Source organism: Grammomys surdaster, unplaced genomic scaffold (assembly GCF_004785775.1).
Source record: "Grammomys surdaster isolate TR1022 unplaced genomic scaffold, NIH_TR_1.0 182, whole genome shotgun sequence".
Classification (NCBI taxonomy): Eukaryota; Metazoa; Chordata; class Mammalia; order Rodentia; family Muridae; genus Grammomys; species Grammomys surdaster.
In genome coordinates this window covers 444,908-467,082 of record NW_021604627.1, presented here as the reverse complement: position 1 = coordinate 467,082, position 22,175 = coordinate 444,908, and the positions used below count along the sequence as shown (strand labels likewise).

General features: G+C 39.1%; 1 protein-coding gene across 1 annotated transcript in view; it reads right to left on the bottom strand.

The window, feature by feature from the left end:
• The window catches only part of Otc (ornithine carbamoyltransferase), a 60,521-nt gene that overhangs the window by 30,347 nt on the left and 7,999 nt on the right, over positions 1 to 22,175 (bottom strand). The window contains exons 2-4 of the mRNA XM_028767831.1: positions 18,273 to 18,411; positions 16,473 to 16,554; positions 6,781 to 6,868 (exon numbers count right to left, since the gene is read on the bottom strand). Coding sequence (XP_028623664.1) covers positions 6,781 to 6,868; positions 16,473 to 16,554; positions 18,273 to 18,411 — 309 coding nt within the window. The remainder of the gene's footprint in view (positions 1 to 6,780; positions 6,869 to 16,472; positions 16,555 to 18,272; positions 18,412 to 22,175) is intronic.

Genomic DNA, 22,175 nt, shown 5'->3' with positions numbered 1-22,175 from the left:
AAAGACATTTGTATTTTCCCATTCCTGGTAGCATTAGCCATAAGAATTGAGAAGGGGAAGCCACCAGACCAACACACGGGTAGACAATGAAAATGTAGATGCATGCAATAAAGTGTCAGTCACCCTTCAGAGAGAGGAAATCCTGCCATTTGCAGAAGCATATCTATGCCTGGAAGACATTATGCCCAATGAACTAGGCCAGCCACAGAAGGCAACTCGGTACAATCTGCACCCAGATGACATATTTGAAAGAGGAAAACTCACAGCAGTAATGAGTAGAATGGTGTTTTCTAAGGAGCTGAGGAAATAATGATATGGAAGGAAATCAGAGCTGCTGTTCCATAGGCCTAGACAGCCTGATGATATACCAAATGGATGAATACCATTTCAGGGACATTCCATATGATGTGCCTTGTGATATTTAGATACTTATTATTCAGCTTTTCCATCCCCTGGTTGATTTTTTTCTTGTATTTTGATTTTCTGAAGCAGTCTTTTTGGTAGCCCAGATAGACCTCGAACAAAGGATCTACCTGCTTTAGCATCCAAGTGCTGAGATTAGAGGCACACACACAGTGCATATGGCTTCATTTAATTTTTCTCCCTTTAGTAAGTAAGATTGAGGACACTCATATTTATATACACGTATATATGTATATGTGTATTTTTTAGATCTAAAAAATATCTGCTAATTTTAGGACATTTCAGGATTTCCTTCTGGTTTTAAATAACCAGCTTGCTGCTGCCATAGGCCTTTCTCCAGGACTTCATTCTCTATGTGATGCTCTTCCTATAGCTCCTTATATCTGGCTCTCTCTTTTAATTGAGCTCTCAGCTTGATGGTCACATGCAAACCTGACCATCCCATATAAGGTAGCTTCTACATCAGTGGCAGGTCACGCTGCCTTGTCTCCATCCTAGAATATCTTTCAATCTACTCTTATTTACTTATTTAACAAAGTAATAACATATAGTCCCACCCCACAAAAGATCTTGTTTGACATAATCAGTATTTGACTCTCAATGCTAAAACAGTGATTGATTTAAGAAAAAACTGGCACGTAACAACTGTTTTTGAATAATTAAATCATTTAAAAGAATAAGTGATATTCTGGAGACTGCATTTAACAGTTATTTAGAGAATGGACAGTTTTGCTTTTATCTGTCATCATTCAGTGGCTACATCTATTGAATCCCCAACCCAGTTTCATCTTCCACCAACACACAGGCACATTTTATTGTCCCGGGCCCCCAGAGCAGCCAGACAGGTAGATTGGAAATGCAGTTGCCATCAATCAGTGTCAGCTGTGCACTGTTCTCTTGACTAGAAAGGGCGAGTACTGTCATTCAAACACCCCACAATGCCATTGCATCTTCCAAAGTTAACTTCTACAAAAGGCAAAGGATCCAATTGCTAAGGATTGCTCAGGGCACATCGCAGGGTAGATGCCATTAAGATTCACTTTCCTCCTCCTCCTCTTGTTCAATCACGTCTCTGGAAGGCAGTGGATTTCTTTTGTCTTTTTCAATTTGGGTTTATTGAATTTCTAAATCTCAGAATACCTTGTTTGTCAGATAATTTGGCAGAATAAGCAGTCAAGGGATACACAGAAGAAAGTCAAATTTCTACAAGAACTGCTACTCTTTTCTGACACCCCCCCTCTCAGCCCAGTTTCTTCTTGTATTTGGAATACATGTATTCTATTTTCACTCTAATTGTATCTGCCCTTGAGGTATGGCCTTCCACAGTTCTCTCACAGGGAGCCTGTGGAGTTTCTTTTTTACGTCACTGAGAGAATACATACTTCTCCAGCTCTCAGTGTCACCCAAGATTCTTATCTCCGCTGGCATGTAAATATATGTACTTGGAGCTTCAGCTTTTAATGTAATATGCCCAATAGCTAAACTATTCCTTTTCCTAATAGCAGAAACACACACATGCCTGCGTGCATACACACACACACGTACACACACACACACACACACACACACACACACACACAATCTGGAATAACTTAACCATGATTATGTTTCACCTTTTACAATCGGCAGTTGTCAGGAAGCTATGTGAATCTATTATCTAGCTCTTTTTTTTTATCATGGTTTCGTTAGTCTATATCGCTGCACAACAGTCTAGATTTCCTACACCTCTTCATCACACTCCACCTGTCTCCTGTGTCCTGTGTATGTGATATATGCACATTTGTGTGTGTGTGTGTGTGTGTGTGTGCAAGTCAGACGTTGCCATCAGCATTGCTTGCACCTTATTTCTTTGATATACACCCTCTCACTGAACCTGAAGTTTCCTGATTCAGCTAAGCTGGCTAGCTGGCTAATCAATGACAACGGTTCACCTGTCTTCATTCCACACCAGCACTGAGGTTACAGCTTTGTGCCATCATGTCTTGCTTATCTGTGGATCCTGGGGATCAAAACTTAGGTCCTTATTCTTGTACTTCAGCCACTTAGCTGACCAAGTCTTCTCCCCAGACAATGTCTCTCAAAATTACTCCAGTTACTCTTAAATCATCATTGGAGCTCTATAAACGATCATAAACTTAAACAGAGAACTGGAACTTGTAAGGGTTAGGGTGAGAATTTTACATTTTAACAAACTTACCAACTCCCAAATTAGCTTTTCAAACTCCTAGTATTAATCTCCTTACCTTCCATTTCTACCAGGAGTCAGATGACTCTATGAAGTGTTCACATAGGTGAAGGGGCTCTAGCAAGCCCAAGCATAGAAAACATGGCTCTGGCAGGCCTTGCCCTTCTCCCCCATTCCCTCTGCCTTGCTAAAAACCATAAGATCGCATTTCTAAAGCTACTGCCACGTTCTATTCCCTTATTTGACCACTTCTTCTTCCTAAGTCAGACTACCAAGGTCCAGCTATCAAAATATTGAAGTCCAGCCCATTTTGCCTACCTTAATTAACATGTCCAATCAAAATTAATCCCCTTTTACCTTTATAAAATGCCATTTGTCTCTGGGCTGCCTTCTTTCCCCTCTCTATCTGGAGGTACTCCTTTGCCTCTCTTCTACTTCTGGGACAAATCCTCCTGCTCTTTCTTCCTTGTTCCCTTCCCCTTTCCCTTCATTCTCTATCTCCTATCCTTCTTTCTTATTCCCTGCCATCTGGGGCAAATAAATTTGTACTGAGAATTTGGTCTTGGGGTGTCTTATGCTGAAATCAGTTCTTTCAACATACAATGCTTACAATGTACAATGTACAATGTACAGATGCTTACCTTGGGGCACATTTCTGTTTAGTAATGAGAACTTTATCTGTGTTATATATCACATACGTTTTGGTGAATTTTAGGGTTTCTGAGAAGGCTTGATGGGAAAAGGAATTTGGCTGTCAAGTCTGACAACCTGATTTTAATCTTAAGAATCTACATTTTGGAAGGAGAAAAGCAACTCCCACAGGTTGTTCCCTGATCTCTACATGCACAAATGTATGTTGGCGTACACACACACACACACACACATGCACACACGCACGCACACACACACTCTGCTGGCCACACACAAATGAAAGAAACAGGTAACATCTTCCCCAACATTTTCATCTTCCTAAGGATTGGACGTCATTCATTTAATAGAAGAAACAATGTCATGAATTGTTTAATTAACAAAGCAAGGCAACCTGTTGCCCTTTAAAAGATCTGAACTAAGGCTGGTTCTTGTAATAACATCTGGGGACTTAATTGGAGAAGTTTCCACCACTCCCAGGAACTGAGAACACTGTGCCCAAAATATTCTTATAAGCCACATGATTTGAAGTAAACACATACTTTCTGTCAGGAGGGATGGAGGCAGGAACTTGGTTACATGTCAGGTAGGGTGTGCTAATGTGACCAGTCTTCAGCAAAAGTTGAGAAGTGAGTCTACTTTGGGCCTCTGTTTGCCAATATTTCACATACAGTGTCACATGGCCCTGCTCAAAGAATTAAATATATCCTGTAGGGCTCCATAAAAACAGGTTTGGAAGCTTGCACCCGGTTTCTCCAGAACTCTACTGTATGTATCGATTCCATTGCTGATTGTATTTGGCATTTTATTGTTAAAATCAATCATAACCATAGGTATGACTGTGCTGAGTCTTACAGGGGCTAATATAGCATGTCAGCAAAGACCAAACCTCAGTGTGGTCCCAGGGAGCTCCAAGTCAAGAGTTTCTATAACATGTCTTTCCGTGGATAGAAGCAGAATCCATGGGTTATCAAAACATGCAAATGCCGACCTAAAAGCCAAGTTTCATTACTTCTGTGTGCCACAGCTTCTTTGTCTAAAAATCTGGGCCAGATAATGTTTATTTCACAAAAGTTTTTACAAAAGTTTACCACAAGAGGTCTGTGGTAAACATCCTTGAAGACATATTATATATTATTTTTATTTAACCTTTTATGTTGGGTTTAGTGATCAGAAAGAATTATATAGATCCAATTTTATCCTTATTCTACCATACACAACAATAGAAGTCATTATAAGAACTCAACAGGTCACAGGTCTGTTGGAGGTTGTGAATAGATGGCTTTGCTAAGGATATGCCTGGAGTTTCTCTAAAGCCTCCCAGGCTGTGGGGATTGCTTGGAGAGCAGGCAAAGAAATATTCATTCCCAGCTCTCAACTGTGGTTAGATGTGTAACTCTTGCTTTGAGCATCCTTAACAGTCCACTCAGGAATGAGTGTTCTAGCTGCCAGTCTGCACTGCTTTCCTTTTCTTGGATGCTTGCTCAGCTGGGTACTGCTGCAACCATTAGTTCACACACGATTTATTCACCACTGCTCACCTGGTGCTTTCTGGAGCCATTCCATCAAAACCTCTCTCCTAAGGGTAACTTTGTCTTTTCCCTTTCATTTGCTTTGGTAGTCATCTTTACTTTTGTGGAATAAGAGTTACTAGACAAATATAATCTCAGTTAGTAGCAGCGTATTTGAAAATATATTCTAATATGTGTTCAGTTATCCTCTGTGTCCCCATTGTCCAGAGGACAATGACATCACGTTTTAGTACTCTGAATTGCTTTATATGAAATAATGTGACATTTTCAAACATACAAGGCTTGAAGATGAGTTGTTGAAATCTCTTTAGCAAGTCAACTAAGGGAAATTCTCTAGCATATACTGAAGGAGCTGTCATGAAAAGCAGACATTATCTGGAAAGAGTTGCTTTGTGTCATAAGTTGTTTAGGGGAAAAGTTAGATGTCTCTACTGTTATACAACATTTAACAAAGACATTTTCTTTGAATTTATGAGCTAAAGGAGATTCAGTTGTAGGATTATTTCACGGGAAGTCAGAAGACCTATGTTTTAACATTTCAACATTATATGAGAGCTAGAGTCATTTTGTCACCCCCTAGCTTTCCTCTAGCTGATTGTGACCTACTAGTATTAGCCAATGTAGTGTCGCTGCCATTGATTGTGGTCCTTCTCTGGAAGGTGGCTTGGAAATAAATACAGCCTTTTCATGCTCTCTTCTCCTAGGTTTTGGATGCAGGTTAGTATACACAGTGACCTTGAAGAGTACATATTGAATGGACTAGAGCCGTTCTGTGCTAGTTTCTCAATGAGTGTGTATTTTAATGGCCTGTCATTTTCTTTTAGCAATCTGTGCTATATTAATACCTTGGACCTTGAGATCCTGTGCTATCACAGCTAGTATGTGTGTTTCTGATTATATTGTCTCGCTTTCATGTGTCATTCTGTTTGGATTGTTACTAAGGTTAAATAAGTTAAGATGACACTTGCCTATAGTTAATGCCCGTTAAGTGTTAGCTATCCATAGCATTGATACAGACAAGCTATGACTCACCAAACATGACAGTTTCCTTGTACTCCCGCTTCCTTGATTGTTAAATGTAAGAGTCATCTTGATGGTATTTTTAATTTTATCAATTTGTAATTTTATAATAATTCTCTATAAAACTGCTAAAAGAGATGGTTAGGTGCACTGCTTGCTTTTCCAGAGTACCCAGGTCCAATCCCCTCTCAAATGACAGCCCACAGTCCTCTGAAATGCCAATCCTGGAGTATCTAATGCTTACTTCTGGTCCCAGAGGGCACCAGGCATTTATATTGTGCACAGACATGTAAACAAGAAGGTCATCCACACACATAAAATAAAAAATAAATTACTAAGAAATAAAAACTTCAGCATTGTCCTTGCTAGGTTGCTTTTCTTTTTTAATCAACTTGCTAGAAGCTAGAGTCTAACGGAAAGAGGAACCTCAGTTGAGAAAATGCTTCTATTAGATTGCCTGCGGGGGAATTTTCTTGATTGCCAATCACTAGAAGAGGGGCCCCCTGCTCAGTGTGAGTGATGCTATCCCTGGGCGGGTGGTCCTGGATGATTTAAGAAAGCAGGTTGAGCAAGCCATTAAACAGTACTCTTCTCGGGCCTCTGCTTCAGTTCCTGCATCGTGTGGTTTCTGTCTTGATTTCTTGTCCTGGCTTTCTTCATTTGGTTAGGAATGGGTTTTATTTCATCTTAAAATGGACTTACATGGACTTTAAGATGAAATAACCCTTTCCTGCCCAAATTACTTTTACCTTGATCTTTATCATAGCATTGGGAGCAAACTAAGACACTCGTAGAAAGAGGCTACAGAATGAGAGGCATTTCAAACATGAAATAAAGAGTCCAGTTAAGGGGAGAAAGTACAAAAGACATTGAGAGGGAAAACCATTATTTCAAGAGAAGCATCATCTTCTTGTTTAAAGTAACTCATCAGAGATTGAAATAAACTTGTGAAAGAAGAAAAGTTTTACAAACCGAGCTGTGTCTATGAGACTTTCATTCACACCCAAGTGAATGTCTTGTGTGGTAAGAAAAGAAGGGTGTCCTCCCAGAAGAGCAAAGCCTACAATAAAAGAAAAAGACAGTAAATGTTTTTAGATGATACAAAGAGAAACTAAAATGTAAACCAAAATTATGAGGCATCCACACTAACACCATCTAGCTCAATCGAAAAATCTTCACCTCAAAGCTCTTCGTCCTCTCTGGTAGGAAAGTCCCAAGCATAACAAAATTAACTGACTTTTGAGTGCATGCTTATATTTCTCCGCCATTTTTTCAAGAGGTGGCAATAATGGGACATTGCTCTCTTTGGGGAACAATGCCTACCTTTTAACTCTTCAAATTATAGAAAGATATCCTACTAGGAGGACAGAGAAATAAACTGAGGCTATATGGGATACCCTGGATTATACTGGGATATTAATCAGTAATAAAAAATAATGAACCTTCAGAAACACTGTGCTAAGTAAATATTTAGTGTTGGAAAATGTCTAGAAATAAGTATCAGAAATAGAAGGAATTAAAAGAGCTGTTGCTGCAGCATTGGGAGGATATTGTTGAAATATTTTACATCTTCATAGAGCTTCCAGGTTACACTGACATGCACATTTGTCAACATTGAAGGGAACATTTAATATCTCCATTTTTCTATGTATAAATGATACTTTAAGTTTTTAAAGTATGCAAAAACTAAAAATAAGTAAAACAAGTGCTGAGATGGTAGTTTAAAGTCACTAAGAGATAAAGGGTTACTGGCCTTCATCTTCTAATGAAAACAAAGCTGAGTACCAACTAGGACATTACCTCCCTGCCTCCCCACTATCTTTGCATGTTTAGTGCATTACAGATGCCTGAGCACAGGAGCCTGGCTGCTACCCACTTCTCACAACACATTCTATTGATAGGGTGAAGAGGACTACACACATAGGAGTCTGCCTCAAGCCACGGCTAAACTTTGTGAGGACAACCAGCAGAGGCTTTTTGACATAGGATCTGAGGCAAATTTGTGGGAGATGGTGACAGCTAACCAGAACCTTATTATGTCATTTGAGATAGCGTCCATGTGCAGAATTGCTCCAGTATATAAATGAAAGGCGAAGAAGCATAATTTCAAGATAGAAGTATTTTGCAAATATATTTTACCCTTTATGTTGTAATGTATCTAATTTATGTCCTGGAAAACATGTAACTGTCATAACTTGCTAATCTCATATGTTTGGGGGAGATAGTTTGTGAGAGGAAAATCATTAATTGCCCATTGAACTGGATGAGGAATTCTGGATCCACAAATGGAAGTTTGGCTAAAACCTGGAAATTTGACACAAAATTCCCTGACACTCTTCACTGTTGTATTAACACAATTTGAATAATAATACTTCAATATGGAATATTTCCTGGCTAGATATTTTTTACCAGTTTGACACAAGCCTGGGTCATCTGGGAAGAAAGAACTTCAATTGAGAAAATGCTTTAAAAAATCTCCATAAGATTAGGTTTTAAGCAGGCTTGTAGGGAACTTTTTTTTTCATTAGTGATTGATGCAGGAGGGCCCAGCTCACTGTGAGTAGTGCCATCCCAGGGCAGTGATCCTATGTTTTATAAGAAAGCAGGCTGTGCAAGCCAGGAGGAGGAAGTCAGTAAGCAGCATCCCTCCATGGCTTCTGCATCAGCTCCTGCCTCCAGGTTCCTGCCTTGAATGCCCGCCCGGAATTCCTTTCATGACAAATTTTGACCTCACAGTTCTAATTAATAGGAAATAAGCCACTTCCTCCCAAAGATGTTTTTGTATATAGTCTTTATACAGCAATAAAACCCAAACCAAGACAGAGTGTTATTAAATATTATTAAGGAATCATTTTGCTAATGATATTGCAACTACTGAGGAAAATATTCTGCATGCTTTAATAATGTTAAGGAATGTTTTGGGAGATAAAATGTCATGGTTTCAATTTTCTCTAAAAATACTTCAACAATGAGAGGAAGTAGACAAACTAAGGCAAACAATATGCTAACAATTGTTAAGACTCATATAAGGAGTATTGTGTTCCTTATGTTAATCTTGCTACATTTGTACTTACTTGAAAACATCTATTATAAAAAATAAGCATTAAAAGCTACAGCAACCATCCTTTATGTTGCTATGTCTGTCATGGTACTAGAAGTCAGTGTGTCCTGAATCTTACAATACAAGTCAAGAGCACTTGCTGGCACTTTATACACCTACCTCCATTGATTTTCCCTGAGAAATAGTCTAGTAGATGATATTGTAAGAATTTTATGAAATATAACTCTTTGCTTTCCTGTGAAATATTCTAGTGGCGAAAGACTGACTATAGAGTGGGTGAGTAAACTGAATATATTGTAGGTTATATACTCATAAGGGTTATAAAATTTGAGTAAGAAAGAGTGGCAGGGAATAGAAGACCAGAATTGCTATTTTAAGTGTCATGGTCATTGAAGTCACACTGAGTGAGGGGTATTTGAGTGAAGATTGAGGGATATGTGAGTACGAACCATGAGCAATATATGAGATGGCAGAAGACTAGTTACCTGTGTTGTGCGATGGTCATAACTGGTTGATTTAAGAGATAGCAAGAAGGTGTGAGTGGAAAATACAAGTGTGTGAGAAGTAGAAGGTGGGAAGAAAAGGCAAAAGCTGATGTTTGCCTGAAGAAAATGGAAATCTGAAGGCTAGACCAGATGAGTAGCAGAATTAGGCTTTGGTTTTAATGGACTATATAAATAATGAGTCAGAGTCAAGGAGACCAGTTAGAAGAGACATTTGTAAAATTTGGATGAAAGTTCAGAACTCAGAGCAGAGTGACTGCAGCTGAAGTAGTAAGAAAGTGGTTGTGTGACTGATATATAAGTATTTTGAAAGTAGTCTCAGTATTCAACTGTTGGGCCTATTTCCTACCTCAATGAGTGTATTACAGCTATCAGAGAACTTCCACTCGCCAACATCTGTATCCACACATTCTGCTTTATTTATCACTAAGCACAGATGAACTTCTCTTGCATTTCCATGTCCCTTCCTACTGTCTTATGGACATGTCCAACTTGCCCACATTTTCAGATATTTACTCAAAATGCTTAACAATCTGTGTGTCATCTTTGTCTCATGCTTCCATTCATAGACTTGAAGCTAACCTCTTTTGAGTGTTCATGAACGTTATCAGTTCTTTATCTCTTATGTCTTAGCCTCCAAGAACTATACCCAATAGTTAATAAAAACACCTTTCCTTGGCACCACATTCATTTTCAAGAATAACTTCAATTCTTTGCTCCTCTCTAATCAGTCCCGTTCTCCCTTCTTCTCATTCCCATCAAACTTGGCTCTATATAGCTTTGCTAGCCATCACTGAAAGAAAACTCCTCTCTTCGACGTTACCAGGACCTCCACATTGTTCCATATTTTTGCCCCTCTTTTTTTTTCTCAATCTCTTCAACAAAGCTGTGCACCAGTCTCTTCTGGATAAACATTCATTCTATAAACCCCAGGATATCACACTTTCTTGCTTTTACATTCATTGGTAATTTTCCTTCTTGGTCCTGATACTTGAAAGTGAATGTAGTCCCTTATTTAAACACCCTTGCTTTCTGGTTTCTACTATTTTCCATGACTTGTAAACTTTGGAGCATTATAGGGTCAATTCTTGGTCTTCTTCTCTCCATCTACAGTCACTAAATCGAGGTCCATGGCTTCGAACGCTATCTCTATGATTAAACATGTGCATTCTGGGTCTTACTTGGAAACTCCAGACTTATATTCAAGTTCTTTTACATCTTTCTTTGTATGTGTGACAGAGATCTCAATCTCAATACAAGCAATATTGAGTGTCTGTTTATTCCCTTTCCGCACATTCCCCCTGCAGCTTTCAGCATCTCTCAGGCAGAGATCTAGAAGTCATCTTTAGCATCCGTCTTTTGCCAAGTAAATTTAATCTGTTTGGATCTCCTTTCAAAGCATATTTAGAGCCTGTCCTTCCTAGCTTGCTCATTACTACCACTCTGGTTCTAGCCTCCCCCCTTTCCTGCTCTCCCGACACCGATGCACTTCACTGTATTTGTCTTGTTTCCATACCCCTTACAGCCACAGTCTATTTTCAATAGAGTAGTCAGGGTAACTTATAAAATGCAACTTTGTTTGTGGTCCACCTTTCCCCAGAAATCCTAGGTGATTTTTCTATTTCATCCAGGGTAAAAGCCCCAATTCTATTAATGATGCAGACCTTTCTGCTTCATCATTAAACCCATACTCTGTGGTGAAAGTATGTATTTTATTTAATATACTCTATCATTTGCATATTTGTTGTGTCTATTATTTATTGTCTCCCTGCCTACTAGAAAGTAAGTTCCATGAGGGCAGAGGGGTTCCCATGCTTTGTTTACTGGTAATCGAGTCACAAACATTTAATATAAAGATGTGAAATTCTAAGTGTATCGGGAATATTTGTTGAATGCATTGACGGATGAAGGAAGGACATTGACTCTGGAGAGCAGGCCCATTCCCAAACTGAGAGCTCTCGCTCTCTTCGTCTCCATCAAACATCTCCATAGTGTTGATGGGAAGAACAGAAATTTCAAATCTGTTAAGTCAACTACTTCTGTGAAGTCAGTGATGGTTGTAACTGACGACCATTTCTGAGCACTACATTTGTCTATAAACATGCAAAGTTAACCTAAACAAAGTTGAATATTGAATATTCATCAAGAAAATATTTATTGTGTACCTTTACCATATGCCAGGCCAAATGACAGGCACTACTGGGGCTTGTGACTGTGAAGAAAGAGGGCAAAGGCAATCCAACAACTCTTAAAGGAGAGCTCATTTGGTAAACCGCTTGCCACGTGAGCATGAAAATCTCAGTATGATGCCCAGAACCCATATAAAAATAAACTGGACACGGTCTAATGTATTTATAATCCCATTGCTGGGCAGGTGAGACAGGCAGATCCTCAAGGCTTACTGACCAATCAGCTTTGCCTATCTTGTGAGGTCCAGTCCAGTGAGATGGTTGGTCTCATAAGATAAACAAAAAACCGTGGATGGTAGGTGAGGAATGATACCTTAGGTTGTCCTGTACCCTGCAATGCACCCATTCACATGCATGCACCCATTCACACACAAACATCTGAGCACATGGGAAATAGACACATATACACACAAGAGAAAGTGTAAGACTTTTGTCATGTCTGATCCACACTACAATATATCAGGTAGAAATCAATTTTAAGAGAAAGCATTTTTAAGAAGACTTTACTTTATGAGAAAGACCAAAGGTGTGGGGCCTGCCTTAGGGTTTCTATTGCTGTGATAAAACCAGTGACCATAAACAACTTGGGGAGGAAAAGGGCTTATTTCATCTTGGACCTGTCAGGTCATTTTCCATTGCTGAGGGTAAGTCGGGGAAGAAACTCACACAGGGCAGGAACCTGGAAGCAGGAACTGATGTAGAGGCCATAGAGAAGTGCTGCTTACTGTCTTGCTCTTCATGGCTTACTCAGCCTGCTTTCTTATAGCACCCAGGACCATCATCCCAGGGATGGCACCAATCCCACTGGGTTTGGCCCTCTCACTTCAATCATTAATCAAGAAAATGCCTTATAACATAGCCTACTGGAAAATATGATGGAGGCATTTTGTCATGTGCGAATCCCTTCATCCCAAATGTCACTGTGTCAAGCTTGATGTAAACTGCTAAGGGTTGGATAGCTACCACTTCCGAGAAGGGATTTCTCTCTCTCTCTCTCTCTCTCTCTCTCTCTCTCTCTCTCTCTCTCTTGAACCGTTCAAAAAGAAACTCAGACGCCTATCCAAAGGCTCAAGTCAACTATTTGAACTATTTGCTAAGTTATCAGATCTGAGTCATGATGTTTCGAAGGATGCTAAAGGATCTGAAATTCACATGAGCAACTATGGCAGAGGAGAGGACGGAAGGATGGCTCTCCACTCTCCTGCCACCCTTCATTCACACGAATCCTTCTACCTCTTACATTTGTTCCTGCTTTCATAGCAGCTAGTTTTGTTCAATGGTTTTTCTCCCGTTACTTTCTCAAGTTTGGTTTGAGAAAATGCAGTAAATCTTATGTTGCTCTTTGTTTTCTTTGCATATTCCTGTGGGCTTTGGAACACGGGATGTAAGTAAGAATTTATTCAGTATAATTAGGCGAGATCTGCTGTATCTTGCTGGTAGGACTGAGGCTGTCATTAACCTCTCTATGATTTGCCATCATAGCTTCAGAATAGCATCTCATTTTTTTTTGTATTTGTAAAAATGATGAATTTGAAACAGCTGCCGCAGTACCAACTTCAATTTCACCTTGAAAGTGACATGCCCATGTTAAATAATGGGAAGAAGCATCACTTGTAATTCCCTGTGCATTTTTCTATCAGCTACTGCATTTACTAAGATTTTAAAAAAAGCATCTGTCTATCAGCCCAATTAATTTGCAATAAAAGAATACAATTGCCAATAGATACACAGGAGACTTGCCTGGTTTGCCAGGGGCGGCATACACTGCGAGATGTGGAATGAATGATCTAAAACTACACACACAGAGACAGAGACATTATCTTACCAACATAATGCAGAGCAAAGAGGCCAGACACAAAAGAGCACATGCTGAATGGCTCTTTCAATATAAAGGTTGAAAACAGGCAGAAGCCCATCTGTGGTAGTAGAAACCTAGATAATGGTTACCCTTGGATGGATGCACAGCAGCTTGAAGAAAAAGCAAGGTTGATGCAAAGGGCTTCTGAGTGCTGTCAACATTCTGCTTTCCTGGGTTTGTAACAGTGATGTATTTATTGTAAGATTCCACTGAACTATCATATACTTATTGATAAGTACGCTTCCCTGTAATTTTGTTAGACTTTAATATACATGTTTCATAAAGAATTAATGTGAGTGATTCTGTTTCCAGAGATAAGTAGAAACATTGTTGGATCCTTGGATCTCAGGTTTAAGATGGAATCAAGGACTAGACTGGAAGAATCAGCCTATCCCAGGGGATAGTTCAATTCTGTCTGAGTAACAGACCATTAGACACAATGTATTTTCATTCTAAATACCAAGGTCATATGTTGTATCTATTAAGAAAGTCTACCAAAAGACCACCATTACTATTCACATACGAAAGTGGGGTTGCAGTGCTGGGAAAAGGTGCACACGCAAGATCCTCATGTCTAGTCCCCAGTAATGCACATTTACACAGTTTTGTCATGGCTTCCATTGGGCTTTGTCATATTTTTTTTTTGTAAGCATTTAAGGCAGCAACTCCTTCTGATTGGTCTGTTACTGAGTTTAGCTGGCAGCATTCCATGTTCAATTAGATCCATAGGGATTTACTGAGGATAATGACAACTACTCTGTGAAGCACACATTTTAAAGGCCAAATAGTCCTGTCCCCGTGCATTTGCTAATAGAGTTTGCAATTTTTGTTTTAGAGTGCTTCTTTACAGACAATTGTCATCTAACAAAATGCTTAGTGCCATTTGTGGCAACAGTTTCACTAGAATAAACTGGGACTATTTCATGCTTTCACTGAACAAGCTATTTTTAAAAATACACTTAATAATAGCATCCAATCACATATCTGCCATATGTTAGCTCTCTGTACTTGGACCATTTCCTAAACCTAGTTCAACATGCTTTCCTCCCTCTTACTTTCATAGCACTGTAGAGAGGATGGAGTGAGGTGAACCATATAATTAATATGGAGTACTTGTCACAGAGTCTTTATAAAAAATTGTGTTATAGCCTCATTCTTGCCACTACTGACAGATTTAATACATCATTATGGAGGAACTTATTCAAAGATATTTCAATATCAAGCATACTATTTAAACAGAGATAATTGTAGAAACAACCAAAACATATTAATTTAAAAATTAAAAAGTTCCTATATACTAATTCTCTTGGTAGCTTGGAAAAAGACTATCTCTCTTAAAGGAACAATGGTTACAATTTTTTAGAAGATAAAATTCTGCTAGATTCATGGAAGATCAATGTTGGAAGAAAATAAGAATAACTGACAGGTTTCTTCATTTCTTCCCACTATCCCTCAGATGCCAGAGAGATGTCTTAGAGAAGCCAGATTTAAAGAGAAAAATAGAGCCATCTGTTTCCTTCCTAGAACTTCTAAGATCAGGTGACATCTTACATATTTCTCTTCTTCCTGTTTCCTTCTCTCAAGGGGCAAAGGACGTATTTTAATAAGAAAAGTGTTCTTGAGCTCCACACTTTGGTGCTGTTTTTACTGAGTGAACTTAGAGGTCACTTAATCCTTGTGAAATTCACTGTTTTTTTTTTTTGGCTATCTGTTTGATGAACTTCATTATTAGTTACTATTAGGCCAAATCATAAGTAATAAAGTAGTAGTTAACATCTAAGCCCGAGAAAGTGCTCTTTGATACTTTTAAGGCACAGTAAGTCATCTGAGGATGGAAGAATTTGCCAGTGTTTTTGTGACACTTCTTTCTCAACTCTGACTGCTCATTTCGGTCACGTGGTTGATTCAATGGAGGTCTGGTGGCAGAGAAATGCAGGAAAAAAGAAAAGAGGTAATTCATGGCTTGTAAATTTCAAAATCAACTCTTTGAAACTCATTGTGGAGATAATCGCTTTAGAAAATGACAACCACTTGCGTTTTGCCTGCCTGAAGTCTAGGCACAAACAGTAGTAATGGATTTGGAAGCTGGTTTGCTTCCTGCTAGTCATTTCCTCATATGACCTCAAATACTTGAACCTGGAATGGAAACGAAGAGAGCACAAGAAGTAACAGCAATAGAACTTGGTGGACTATTGTCACTGTGCATACTGTGTGTGCCCCAGACCAACTTTCAAGGGAACATGGAACCCTCGTGAGAATTTGAGGACCTCCAGTACTGAGAACATAGCTTTTCTGCCTTTAAGACAGAGCTCCAATACGCAATAAATGTTCTTTTGCACTGTCCTTGAGAAAAGAACACTTAGGCAAAGATAGCCTTCTGGTATCTCCATGCCACTGAAGTTTGGAGTGCTAACAGTCGCTAAAACAAGAGAATCTCAACAAGGTCTTGCAATCAGAGTGCAACAAAGTGCACAAACTGCAGACCCAACAGAAATGCAGATGTCCCAGGAGGCCCCAGGGTAAACATTCAGTGGTGGTGCCCCTGATGACCAAGCACACCAGCTGATCCCTAGCTATCGAGACATTCTAATATCTACCAGGGCTTAGGTATAACCAGAGAGAGGGAGAGGAGACCTGATATCTACAGCTTAAACTCCGAGGCACATAAGGGCTACCTAATGCAGAAAGGGCTCAGTTGCCACCGTCTAGTATTGAGACAGTGGGAAAAGTTGATGAGTAAAAGTAGACATGTTTTCCCCATATGTTCAGGGCCTCAGGATTTGTGTCCACTTGCATTTTGGCATCAACGTAAAGCAATGTCTAAAGTTTCTAGTTAATTTTTCACAGGCTTCCTACAGTTGAAGCTGATTTTTCTGCATAGAGCTTATTATGTGAATTGAAAGACAACTCTGCACTACTGCTGCTTCCAGCAAAACACTTGCTCTCTGTGGCTGCTAAAATGACACACAAAGCTCCCCACCAGGTTAAGCCTTCGAAGGCTCCATCCCCAGGCTAGTTTTTCAACACAAGTGTGAGCTTGTCAGTAGACTCACCTGTTTCTGTGGAGAGTCTTGTTCGAGTACTTCTTTTCTCAAAAATCATTCCTAAGGATTTTCCTTGCAATAAAGGCAAATACTGAAAACCAAAAATATGATTAAAATGCAAGGTACACTTACTATCCAACATCAAGGATTATATTTCAAAATTCTAATAAAAATACAAATCAATTAACTACTACTTCTGAATAAGTGGCCACAATATTGTTTAAAACTGAATTTAAAGGTGTTTCCTATTCACTATACACAGATTATTAGCATGAAATTAGGAATTAATGTTATTTTGGGATACAGGTTTCTCATGAAGCCCGACTATCCTTGAACTTCCTGTGTAGCAGAGGCAGGCTTTGAACTCCTGATCATCTTATTTCCACCTCTGAAGACCTAGGGATACAGATGAGTGTCATTATGCTTGAAATACAGCATTATTGATGCGAGGGTTCAATTTGGGAGTTTGTTCCACAGCAGAATACTTCACACTGGAGCCATTAACTTACTTAACTATATTGAAATCCACATTAAATTTTCAGTGCTGAAGATGTTTGACTCAGAAGGACTTTCTCGATTAGTAAGATCTTACTCTGTCCTACACTGGACACTATGAGTCCTACTTAGGACATCGATGAGCCTCAGTTTTTAGCTTCATGTTTCTTAGTCTCCCTCATGAGAAAACATAAAGGCTTTGTTACTGGAAGTCATTTGAAATCACTCTGGGAGCTTGAGTGCTGGGTGGAGCTCTTCCTCTGTCTTCATATATAATTGGACTTCCACCTAGGATGTATTAACATCTTCTGGTCTCCAGGCAGCAAACCTTTAAAGGGCAATGGTCTAAGACCTAAGGATACCTTTTCCCCATTCCAGGTGTTTACAAGAACATCAGCCCACAGAACTTGGAGCATCTCCTGGTCTCTTCGGAGCTTGAAGAGCTAGCCAACTAGATAAGAAAGTCAGAGTCATACCAAACTTCCTCAGCCTGTGACCAAATCTTAAAAACAAACAAACAGATAAACACTTTGAGCCATACAAAGTGACACATCCCAGCACTGGGGAGGCAGAGGCAGATGGATCTCTGTGAGTTTGAGGCCAGTCTGATTTACATATCAAGTTCCGGGTCAGCAAAAGCTACAGAGTGAGACCCAGTTTCATAAACAAACAAACAAAGAAACAAACAACATTTGAACAAATTTGGAATACAAATCTGCTTTCACAATTAAGCATTCTAAATGAAGCCACTGCATTAGCATTTTGAAACATAAATTGCTCAAAATGCAGAACAATGCCCATGGTTAAGCACCACATTCAATTTCTTCCCCTATTTGACTCAAATTTACTTCTTTCTTTATAATTGGAATGTTTTTTAAACATAATTTCATCATTATGAATATCATCCTAATGATGAACATATCTGATATATATCCAGAACAGAAGTGTATTGCTAAAACAACAACATATTGTCTGATTTAGTTAATAGAAAACACACACACAGAGAGAGAAGGAACATATAAGAATAAAATCTTTCTAGGCAAATGATATCTCAGTTTCAGATCCATTTACTAATGCATTTAAGCATTCAGCTGAAAGAAAAATTGCAAGGACTTGTCGTAGAATAACTGCTTTTCATGCTTGTTTATATGCCTGGACACTCAGTGCTAAGCAATTACCTTGCCTGTGAGGGTTCATTACTTAGCTACCATTCTGGAATTTTAATCTACTCTCTTTTCCCTCTGCTTTAGGAAAGCTGCCTAAAAAGGAGCCATTGGTTTGTAATGGAAGAGAAGAAAGGCAAATAATGCATACTTCTCCTTTCTGCTTGATCCTGAATTTCAGATCTGCAGAGAGCCATAGCATGTACTGAATCTCCTCTCCTGTGAAGTTCTTCAGGGTGAGGAGGTCACGGCCTTTCAGCTGTACTTGACTCTGTACTGGTTTTCCACACCTACGAAAGAAGACAGATGTCAGAAAAGGACAGTATACATTTAAAAAAAAATAAAGAAAGAAATTGCTGTTTGGTGGTCGATTGGCCTATTCTTGGAATCAAGCATAGCAAATCACATGGTGTAGCATGTCTCTCTGCAAAGCGTTGATAAAACTAATGTGGCTCTGGTTTCCATTTTATATGTGTAATAATTGTTCTTTTTGAAAGAGTAAAATACTCTGTGGAAAGAAATCTAATTCGGACACACTTGAGTTAGCTGGCTGGACAACTTTGCTGCTTACTAAATCATGCAACCTTAAGCATGTTACCCAACCTCTTTCTGGAGCTTTTTCTCATCAACAAAAAGTGTGTAGTAGTTTTATAGTGTCATTGTGGAAATATAGTTATTTGCATCATGTGAACCAGTGCTCAGCATAATATGCATTATGTAGAGCTTACCTACTGTTACAGAAATCGGGTATAAGTAAGCTTTATAACACACAACAGAAAAGTGTATCGTTTACCCCTATTCCTGTCACTTTGTGAAGACTCGGACTCCTTTTGTCACTGAGCGAAACCACAGCCAGCCCTGGAGATTTTCTTGTGTCATGCAGAAAGATGTTTTAAAGTTCTATGGTTATTTTCTTTGTATCCCAAGAATGAGATTAAAACAACAAATAATAATAATCCTGTAACATGGTAATGATTTCTTAAGCTTTGGAAATACGATGCAAGTTGACACTTTTTGCCTTCAGCTCATATCTGATTCAGATTGACCTCTTTTATTGGGTAAAGACAAGCCAGGACCTGCTTGCTCTGTTTCCTTTACTTCAGTTCCTCAAGGTGAGGTCAATTTGAGAACAAATCTAATTGTTTTCTAGGTTTCTAGTATTGGTGTAGGTGTTTGAGGGTGATTGTTTATGGTATTTACTGGAGTCCTGTAGAGAGACTCTCCCAGAACAGTTTTTGATAGAGATAAAACCATTTCCTAGGATCCTAAAGGTTTTATGTTTATCCAGCCACCACCACCCCAATGAGGTCTTTTCCCCTATCCAGGACATCACTTGCCATGATCAGAAACAGTGCCATGCTACCAGTTCTTTTTCTTATTCCTCCCTGGCCCATGGAAATTGCTCCATATTGCTTCACCTGATAAGAGTAGGGTTCATTCTATTAAAGACTCCTCTTTTAATCTGCCATCAAAACAGTGAACTAGTTAGTACCTATTATTTTATTTTTTTCTGCCTTACTAACTTTGTACCCTTTGACTTACATCTTTCATCCTTCCGTCTCATGTTGATAACCACTGTTCTACTCTCAATTTCTTTTTTGTTTTTTCTTTTTTTTTTCAAGACAGGGTTTCTCTGTATAGCTCTGGCTGTCTTGGAACTCACTCTGAAGACCAGGCTGGCCTCGAACTCAGAAATCTGCCTGCCTTTGTCTCCTGAGTGCTGGAATTAAAGGCATGAGCCACCACTGCCTGTCCTACTCTCAATTTCTAAGTTCAACTTTTTCACGTTTCATATACAAGTCAGATCCTGAGGTATATGCCTCTGCTGTTCATGGCTTGTTTCACCTACTAGACAGTATTCTAGGTTAGTCTGTGTTGTCACAAATGCAAGAATTTCCTGCATTTCAGTGTGTGTATATATGTTGCACGTCTCAGTTCATTCATCTATTGATGAACACTTAGATTATTTCCTTATCTTGGTCTTTGTGACTAATGTCTGTCAAGATGGCTGAACTCTCATATTTTTTTTTTAAAAAATTCCCTGTAAACACTCAACTCCGTGGCTTGGTTTCTGTAGCCCATTTTGTAATATGTAAGTGATAATGTGTATAGTATTCGACTGAAATTTGAAGAAACTGATTCTTGTCTATCTGCTTTGCAAGTCTATTTTGGGGATTCTGACTTCTAGTTTGACTCACTGAGAACAATGTCAGCACTGGCTTGGCCTGGGTACAAACTAAGACAGGAATAGACCTTCTTAGCATTCTATCACATTGTAGTACCTGTTATTGGAGGTAATCACTGTATGAAATGTAAGAAATGAGCAGCTTTTATTAAATTGTTCCCAGTGTCATGGTGTTATCTTTATTTAATAGTAACTGATGCGTATCACACTGGGGGGGGTGAATACTAATTAGAAAGACTGAGAAACTGTGGGAAAATTGATTTAGCATGTCTATTAAACATTAAGTTTTGCAAGGAGCACAATAACTGCTACAAAATGATAATACTTGAATTCAATCATAAGAAAACACTTTGGGTATATATTCCTTTGAGATTTATGCATACATTTTTGGAATATGACATGGTCATAGGTATGAAAATCACAAATTCACTCAAGTTGTTAATTCTACTTCATAATCAATGATAACTTGGACAAATTTCACTAAATAACGGTCTAGCAGAGTTGTTTTCTTTGTCGAACTTCAATAAGTGAGTATATATTTTTTTTCAGAACAAATGCAGCTTACTCTTCCTGCCCATCCCCATTTTCTCTCATCTCTTCTTTCCTTCAGATCCATACTCCTGCTCCTCCCCTTAGAAAGGAGCAGGCCTCCCAGGGGCATCAACCAAATATGGCATAACAAACTACAATAAGACCAGGCACGTAGTCTCACACCAAGGCTGGACAAACCAAACCCACGCTAGAAGGAAAAGGGTCCCAAAGGCAGGCAGAAGAGTCAGAGACATTCCTCTCCCCTGCTGTTAGGAATTCCACAAGAACAGTAAGCTAAGCAATCATAACATAAATGCAGAGGACATAGGTCAGACCCGTACAGGCTCCCTGATCTCTGTGAGCCCACTTGAGTCCTGTCACTTGTCTGTGGGCTGTGTTCTTGTGGTGTCCCTGACCTCTCTGGCTTCTTTAATCCTTCCTCCATTTCCTCTGCTGGACTCCAAAAGCCCTGCCTATTATTTGGCTGTGGGACTCTGCACCTGCTCCCATCAGTTGCTGGATAAAGTCTCTCTGTCTCTCTGATGACAATTTATGTTAGACTCCAGTCCCAGTACATTCTGCAGGCTTGACAAAGTGTAGGTCAGAGGTTTTGTGGCTGGATTGGTGCCCTAGTCCCTCTCCTTGAGGCCTTGTTTAGTTGCAGAAGATGGCCAGTTCAGTTCTGATAATACTAATTAATGGTCACATTAAGAAACACTTGACATATATATGCACTGGTGTTGTTGAAAAATAAGTCTTTGGCTATATGTGCATTGCCAAGGTCAACTGCAGCTTTCTTATGGGGCTCTGTAAAATAAGTTTTCTAAATCTGTCTTTGAATAGAGGTGTGTCAGCTTAGTTTTTACGACTTCACAGTTAGGGAAGTTTTGAAAATACATTTTCTCCTGGAATATAATCTAAACAATGTATGATTGCAGGTGATAAACTCCTGTGCTATGATAACACATTACCATTATATGGCTTGAGACTTCCGCCAACATTATTTTTAAAGGAAGAAATGTTAGATTGGAAAACGCCACTCCCTGTGTTTCAGGGAATATAGGAAATATCACTACAGCTGCTGGATTCACATTCATCAAAAACAGGAGAACTAATTCATAGGCTCATTTTAAGGCCTTCATTTTGGCCTGGCGTTCAAGCTCATGATTCTGGTTATTTTTGGAATCTACAAAAGCTGGGTTTTCAAACCTCTGTCCTTAAAGGATTCAGTACCCTTGTTCTTCCTACCATCTTCTGAAGGCTTCTCCAATCTCTGAGCATTCACAGAATTGAGAGAGAGAGAGAGAGAGAGAGAGAGAGAGAGAGAGAGAGAGAGAG